This window comes from Cryptotermes secundus, unplaced genomic scaffold (genome assembly GCF_002891405.2).
Source record: "Cryptotermes secundus unplaced genomic scaffold, Csec_1.0 scaffold484, whole genome shotgun sequence".
Lineage (NCBI taxonomy): Eukaryota > Metazoa > Arthropoda > Insecta > Blattodea > Kalotermitidae > Cryptotermes > Cryptotermes secundus.
Window position 1 is genome coordinate 108665 of NW_019734968.1, and position 8902 is coordinate 117566.

Consider the following 8902-nt stretch of genomic DNA (forward strand, 5'->3'; position numbering starts at 1 on the left):
AAGTGTAATAAGTCATTCAGTGAGAAGAGTAATCTCAAGACACATCAGCGCATACACAGTGGGGAGCAGCCATTTTGCTGTGATGTGTGTAATAAGACATTCGGTGTGCACAGTAGTCTGAAGAAACATAAGCGCATTCATAGTGGGGAGCGGCCATTTATATGTGACATTTGTACTAAGTCATTCCGTCAGCAAAGTAGTCTGAAGAGACATCAGTCCATGCATAGTGGTGAACAGCCATTTAGATGTGATGTTTGTAATAAGTCATTCAATCGGCAATGTAGTCTGAAGAGACATCAGCCCATACATAGTGGTGAGCGGCCATTTAGATGTGATGTGTGTAATAAGTCATTCAATCAGTTGGATCATCTGAAGAAGCATCAGCACATACACAGTCGGGATCACCCATTTTGTTGTGACAAATGTAATAAGTCGTTCAGTGAGGAGAGTAATCTGAAGACACATCAGCGCATACATAGTGGGGAACGGCCATTTTGCTGTGATGTGTGTAATAAGACATTCGGTTTGCAGAGTATTCTGAAGAAACATAAGCTCATTCATAGTGGGGAACGGCCATTTATATGTGACATGTGTAATAAGTTATTCCGTCAGCAAAGTAGTCTGAAGAGACATCAGCCCATACATAGTGGGGAGCAGCCATTTTGCTGTGATGTCTGTAATAAGACATTCGGTTTGCAGAGTATTCTGAAGAAACATAAGCTCATTCATAGTGGGGAACGGCCATTTATATGTGACATGTGTAATAAGTTATTCCGTCAGCAAAGTAGTCTGAAGAGACATCAGTCTATGCATAGTGGTGAGCGACCATTTAGATGTGATGTGTGTAATAAGTCATTCAGTCAGCAAAGTAATGTGAAGAGACATCAGCTCATACATAGTGGTGAACGGCCATTTAGATGTGATGTGTGTAATAAGTCATTCAACCAGCAAAGTAGTCTGAAGACACATCAGCTCATTCATGTTGATGTGTGTAATAAATCATAGAGCAGTGGAGATGGGTTTAGACTGAAGGAACATTGACTTGTAGCATGCCATGGTTTTTCATGTTGTAAGTAAGACAGTTTTGCTGTGTGTGGCATGCTGCATTTTTGTAGAATGCTACAAAATATTGGAGTGCAAAGTTGTGCAAATGAGATCCATGTGATTCTGATTGCTGAATGTGCACAGTACCCTGTCTTGTTGAGTGGAAACATACAAGGTGGTTCAGATATGACAGGGACTGATTTTTTTTTAAACCAAAATTGCCAAACACTACTTGCACATGTCAGTCTTCAACGTACTCCCCTCCGGAGTCAACACATTTTTTCCAACGTTCTGGCAGGATCGTGATGCCCTTTTCAAAAAAGTCTTGTGGTTGGTGGCGTATCCACTCCGAACGTTCTGGATTGTCGTATCCCTAAGGTGGACGACGGAGTGCTTGGCCGAGCAGGAGCCGTAGTTCCGTTGCTTTTGGTGATGAAGTTGACTGATGAAGAATTAGCTTGAAACAAGGCGTTTATTACATAAAATAAGTAAGTACAATAGAGAAACAGGTAATTGCCTAAGGGCAATGGCACGGCCGAGTCTCTAAGCAGCACAGAGTCCCCGACTCTTAGTGACTGATCAGAAAGCTGTCGTCAGTTTATTTTAGTGAGTTTATATACGTTTCTTAGGGGTAGTTTCTCCAGGAGCCTCTGGCAGAACTTTCCCCTCGTGACTACACATCTCTATTCGAGGATATGTATATGGGTATTGTTTACTTTGTACATTGGCCCTGTTGTTGGACTTTTACCGGTGTGGTAGGAACTAATCGAAATCAGTCACGTACTGCCTCGAAAGTTTGCCTTCTGGCTAGGAAAGCTAGATAAATTTGGAAATAATGTAAATACATCCATGAAATTCCAGGCCACAGTATTTCATTTTTGTACAGTCTATTGTCTTAAATTTTGACTTGATCTTCCTATTAACCTTTAAACGACAAAAGACACCGTATGTCGTCGCAGATATAAAGGCAGCGGTACGAATGACGCCATGTGGTGTCGCAAAGTCCGCGCGTGCGGACGTTATTTGAAATACATTTTTAAGGTAGAAAATAATGTCCTACTTATATAATTTTTGGCCACCATCTGCATGGAATGTCTGTCTACCCACCTGCGTCATCTGCCGGAATGTTGCCTTCGTGTGGAATTCTCAAAAAAATCCGGAAATGCAGAGTCCGATTTCGCACTTCACGTACTTTGTCCTGACGGTCTTTCGTTTCCCAAGCGAAAAGCACACACGACACCTCAATTGCGAAGTAGAGGAAGTCGGCCAGTGATGTGGTTTGGCCTTCTATAATCGAGATATCTCCGATAAAACGGCAGGGGTTCGACTCCTGGTCGCACAGTCCGCGCGTGCTATCTTTACCTGAAATAAAAGTTTAACGTAAAAAATAATTTTGTACTTACGTAATTTGTGGCCACCATCTGCATGAAGCGTCTGTCTTCCCACCTGCCTCATCTACCGGAATGTGGCCTTCGTGTGGTATTCTTGGAAACATCCGGAAATGCACAGTCCGATGTCGCACCTGACGCACTTTGTCCGGACGGTTCTTCGTATCCCACGCGAAGAACACTCACGACATCTCAACTTCGAAGTAGAGGAAGTCGGCCAATGTTGTATTGTGACCTCCCCTATTCGAGATGGCTCCGATCTAACAGCCGGGGGTCGACCCCTGGGCCGTTGAGGGCGAGGTGGACCCCTTCCAGCGAGCTCCAGCATGTTCCGCACAAGGGCGAGACGAAAATCTCTGTGTGACAATTTCGCGCCACAGGATGACAACAGGATATAACTGTTCAGAATCGTCAGATCCAGGAGATGGAAAAATAGTTTATTTGTCCATTTCCAGGTCCGACGACAGATGCCATAACTGTTTGCCATCCTGTCCGCCTTGTCCACATAACCCATGTGCTTGTTGTAGTCAGCAACAACAGCTGGTTTTGTGGCATTTCCATGCTCACCACAGAAATTGCCTTCTGCTGGAGGAGAGTGCATATTTGTCAGCATGTAAACGTCACGTTTGTCCTTCCAAACTAGAGCTGTCATGTTCTGTCTCACCCTAACACGAATGTCCCCTTTCCTAAGTCGAAACTGTCTTCGTCGAAAATCGTCAGGCAAGCCCTTCCGATTAGGTCTGACTGTCCCACAGCACGTTATCTTCTTTGTCATCAGTTCGTCAAACAAGTCGGGCGAAGAAAAGAAATTGTCCATGTACAGTTTGTGACCTACGCCCTCAATACGCCTGCACAGGTCCCTAACTGTAGCATGTGTCGCTGTCACGTCTCGGTCGGCACGTGTCCTGTCTTTTCCTAGGTAAACTTTCATGTCATACGTATACCCAGCGGCGTCACAAATTTTGAAAATTTTGATTCCGAAACGTTTGTGTTTCTTCGGAATGTACTGCTTAAAAATCACCCTCCCTTTGTATTTTACAATTATTTCGTCAATGGCCAAATGTTCGGAAGGGTTATAATATTTTTCAAATGCGTCATTGAGAGTGTCGAAGATGGTCCGAATTTTCCAAAGTCGGTCATAACTGTCGTCATTCCTGTCAATTTCTGTCCTGTTGTCTGCAAAATGTAGAAAACGAAGAATGTGAAGAAATCGGTCGCGTTTCATTGTCTTAGAGTAGAAAGGCGTGGCAAATTGTTCGGCAGTCGACCAGTAGTCCGTCAGTCTGTCTCTAATGTCATGTCCCATCTGAATGATTATTCCTAGAAACAGAAACATCTCGGATTCGGTCACGTCAGGCCGCGGAGAAGGTCCGTCTTGACGTCTCTCTATGTGCTGGTGGTAGTATCTGTTCGTCTCTTCCACCAGCAGATGGATAATCTCTGCGAAATACAGCATGAAAACGCTGAAAGGGGTGGAATCCTTATTTACATGTGGAGCTTCATGGGTTTTTAACCCCACAGGTCCACCTGAATAAGTATTCACACTCCTAGTGCCACGCCGGTGTGGCGGTCCCCAGGTTGCCGACGAAGATGATTGGTCTTCATCGATATCACTTCCTGATTCGCTACCTTCAACGTCACTCTCAGAATTGTCAGTACCACAATCTGAATCGGTGTCATTTATTAGCTGAAATATGTCGGAATCTTCGAGATGAGACGATGCCATGATCGAACTAATTAGATAGCTAGACAGAACACTTCCAGTTACGAACCAAGCACTCAGTGTAAAGAAACTGTATAAAGAAGTGTGCAACCCAGCTCGATAAAGCAGCACTGAGTTCATTTCATTCCCCCACTCTCTTCATTCCTATTGCACTACGTCATGTTACGATAAAACTTCAAAGTACTTCGAATGAACCCTTAGAATCACGGACCTATTCCGTTGATAGAATTATCCACACGACACTAGGCCATGTACAAACTTCGACTGCACAATTCCAGGAACTAAGCTCTATTATCGCTTTGTTGATACTACAAAAGCAATTGCATAAACAATGTTAGCCTTGATCTATATAAGAACAGTAGGAACTTTATACTGTAGCTGAGAGCGAAGACACTGAGCTTATTTTCACTCGTCCAAATCAACATTCCGAACGAGGTACGTCACTTTATACTGAGATAAACTTACTAGACACAGCAACTCCAATGTTGCCGAGTGTCTCCATCCACCAGATTGAATTCAGGGGTGTCCAAAACGTATGAATTCTCGCAGAGAAGGAAAAAAATTGGCAAATTTCTTTTTGGAGTCAGTGCAAAAATTTTAACATGTTTTATACAATCTGTAAATTACAATATCTGATTCTATATTCTTTCGAGAAAAAAACAGCGTTTATTTCGTTCGATTATCACAGAAATAGCAGAAATAGGAGCAAAATTAGTAAGTAACTTACAGCTTTTACGGATTTCTAAGAGCGGCCCTTTAAATAATTCCGTACCGCTGCCACAGCCTAAGTTTAAAGGGCCGTAGGATAAAGGTTAATCAAATTTCCTTCTTTATTGCCTCCATATACAACAGGGGAGGTGTTGTATATGGAGGCAATAGAGAAGGAAATTTGATTAATAGGATGATCAAGTCAGAATTTAAGACAATAGACTGTACAAAAAGGAAATATTGTAGCCTGGACTTTCTGTATTTTACGTCCTCTTTTGATTACTGCATTTACCTTTTCTATTTTGACTACCTCGTAGGGTCCTATCCATTGATTACGCAATTTTTTGGATCGTCCTCGCCTCACAGTCTCATCATATAAAAGGACTTTGTCACCTTCCTTTATTTGGACTTAATTTAATTTTGTATCGTAATATTCCTTACTTTTTTGCTTGGCTGCTATTAACTTCTTTCTGGCTATTTCGTGAGCAGTTTGTAACCTTCCTTTTAGCTCCAAAACAAAATTGTCATAGCAGTATTTTGGGCTGGGTGGTTCGTACAGCATCGACGGCAATGTCGATCGGAACCGATACACCTGTTCGAATGGTGTGTACCCTGTGGCGGTATGCACCGTGGTGTTGTACACATACTCTGCATATGGTACCCACTCATCCCAATTTGTTTGGTCTTCGTCTATATAATGACGTAGATATTAGGTTAAAACCCGGTGACTTCTTTCTAGTCCTTCGTTTGATTCCGGTCTAAAGGCTGTGGTTTGTAGTTTCTTTATTCTTAATAATTTACATATGCTTTTGAACAATTCACTGAAAAAGTTCGCTCCTTGATCTGTCAGAACTTGCCTTGGTGTCCCTATTTTCAAGATTATGTTTACTGCAAACTCTCTAGCTATGGTCTCAGTGTCCTGCTGTGGAATCGGGATTGCCTTGACCATCTTGCTCAGATCGTCTTGAAAAGTAAGTATATGCTTATTCCCTTTCGCAGTTTCTGGTAGAAGGCCTATGATGTCCAAAGAACCTTTCTTGAATGGGTGTTCAGCAGTGGTTGTAATTTCCATGGGTGCCCTGGTTTTTGGACCTAACAGTTTATTCACTTGACAACTCTTGCATTTCTTTACATATTCCTCAATTTCCTGTTTCATATTGGGCCAACTGACTTTTTCCTTGATTGCCTTGTATGTTTTACCCATACCTCTATGGCCTCCTAGTGGAGCATCATCATACTCGTATAATATTTGCTCCTTTTGTTCCTTCCCAAGGTTCTCTAAGGGGGTTTTATCTATCGTTTCTGTTCCCTCCTTAGCTAATGTATTTATTCTCCTTAGTGCGTCTGCATTTGTGTTTAGAGCTCCCTTTTTGTACACGATTTCATAATCGTACTCTTCCAGTTTGATTCTCCATCTTAGCAGTCTCGATGTGGGGTCTTTTACATTCATAATTCATATTAGTGGCTTGTGGTCACTAGCTGTTTTAAATTTCCTTCCGTATAGATAGGGCCTAAAGTGTTTAACTCCCCAAATGGTAGATAATAACTCCTTTTCGCTGGTCATATAATTCCTTTCGGCACTGTTCAGATTCCTACTGGCGTATGCTATTGGCAGATGCTTGCCAATTTCGCCTTGGGACAATACCGCGCCTAACCCTTGATTACTTGCATCTGTGGTTAATATAAACTCCTTTGTGAAATCGGAGTATTGCAAAATGGGTTTTGCGGTTAATTTCCCTTTCACTTGCTGGAACGCATTTTCCTGCTCCATAGCCCATTCAAATCTTGCCTCCCCTTTGAATAATGCATGCAGTGGTGCCGCAATTTCGCTAAATCGAGGAATAAACCTTCTATAATATCCTATCATCCCTAGAAAGCTTTTCAATTGCTCCTCGTTTTCGGGCCTTGGGAATTTCTCAGTGTCATCTACCTTGTTGGGATCTGGCCTGCAGCCCTCTTCCATGATTAGATGTCCTAAATAATTTACCTCTTTTCGCAAAAATTCACATTTATTAGGCTGTAGCTTTAGATTTTATTTTCTAAGCCTTGCAAACACCTCTCGTAACTTTGTGTCGTGTTCTGCTAAGGATTTTGCATATATCACTATGTCATCTAGGAATACGAAACACCGTGACCCTGTTAGGCCACTTAAAACGGAATTCATCATTGCTTGGAAGGTGGCGGGGGCGGTTTTCAGACCAAACGGCATTCTCTTGTATGCCCAATGACCTTGTTTCGTGCTGAAAGCCGTCTTGTCCCTGTCCTCGGGGTTTAACTCTTATCTGGTGATACCCCATGACCATATCTATGCATGTAAAGTATTTTGATTGGCCTAGTTGATCTAATATTTCCGTGATATCTGGAAGGGGATAGGCATTTCCGATAGTTTACTCATTGATTTTTCGAAAATCTACGACTATTCTCCATTTTTGTTCTCAATTAGCATCTGCCTTCTTTGGTACTACTAAGAGTGGACTGTTCCAAGGTGATTTACTTTCTTCAATTATTCCTTCTCCTAATAGTTTATCTACCTGTTTTTCTATCTCTTCTTTCTGGAATTCAGGGAGTCTATATGGCTTGGTGTTTATTGGGGCTGTGCCTGGCATCAGCGTTATTGAATGCCTAGTCGCGTTTGTGCAGCTCAGTTTATCTCCCGGTAGACAAAATATCTTGATAGTCTAGACACATATTTTCTAATGTCTCTCTTTCTTCGCTGTTTAGGTGGTCAAGTCTGAGGTTGCCTAACACCTCCCCTCCTCGGTACTTGCTTGTACTGTTTACCCCTTTTTCCCTTGCGGGCATGGCCTTGAACTTGATCAGTTTCACCTCTGGTTCTGGCATCACGACTTCATGGTCGTTCGTGTTTAAGACACTTGTTCTTGCATACCCATTTTTAACTGTAGTTAATGAACTAGCTAAGAAAATTCCCTTATTTATCTCGCATTTCTCAATCAGTCCTTCCTCCTGATTTTCCTCACAATCTACTGGTATTTGTACTATTATTTCTGATCTTTTTGGTAAAGTTAAGAAAATTCCCTTATTTATCTCGCATTTCTCAATCAGTCCTTCCTCCTGATTTTCCTCACAATCTACTGGTATTTGTACTATTATTTCTGATCTTTTTGGTAAAGTTAATTTTCTCACTTCCTGAATGTTCCCTTCTAGCCGTCACTTGCTAGTCAATTTCTTTTGAAAGTTAAGATTCTTCCGCTGAAAGTTTACCTTTTTATTCTCGTAGCATATTTGGGCTCTCAATTTTTGAAAAAAAAGTCTTTCCCACTATGCCATCTCCTTCAAGGTCTACTTGTTTATTTACTAACTTTTTTTTCGGAGGAACTTATTTATTAACAATCAGAATTACGTACATTCTATAGGTTAATGGTTTCACTAAGGACTATTACATGTCATGCGAGGAAAATGTCCATCGACATTACCTCTTCAGAAGTTGATTTGTTTTATATCAGGTCATTTGGCTATTTCCTTTTTAATCTTCTATTGTTGATTGGCTCCCTGAGTGGTTGCAATAGTTCATTCTCGTGGGTTTCAATTTTGCTCATGTGTTGGTGGCTTCTGTCCAGGATGATTTCTTTCACAAATTTTAATTTCAAGTCTTAATGTAGGGTTTCATTTGACACATACCAAGGTGCGTCGACTAACATCCTTAGGATTTTCGATTGTGATCTTTGGATAATATTGGTGTTGGACTTACTGGCACATCCCCAGAGTTCAATGCCGTAAGTCCAAATTGGTATAATTACTGTTTTGTATATAAGGATTTTGTTTTCGAGGGATAGTTTTGATCTTCTGCCTATAAGCCAGGACATCTGCTTGGTCAGTAAGTCTATTTGTTTACGTTTTTTTTGTTATGTGGCATTTCCACGTCATTTTGCAGTCTAGATGCATTCCGAGGTATTTAACTTCTTCTTTGCTAGGAATAACGGTGTTATTTATATGAACGACTGTTGGTTTCTTTTTCCTTAATGTAAAGGTAATGTGAACAGACTTGCTTTCATTTATCTTTATTCTCCATTTCTTGAAC

The 8902-nt window shown here is 41.4% G+C and overlaps 1 protein-coding gene across 1 annotated transcript; it reads left to right on the forward strand.

The window, feature by feature from the left end:
• LOC111869084 (zinc finger protein 271-like) lies at window positions 1-906 on the forward strand (the record flags this gene model as incomplete). Its single annotated transcript, XM_023860298.1, has 1 exon — window positions 1-906. A coding segment is annotated over one exon (906 nt), but the record flags the coding sequence as incomplete, so codon positions are not given.
• Window positions 907-8902: the final 7996 nt, after the last annotated feature.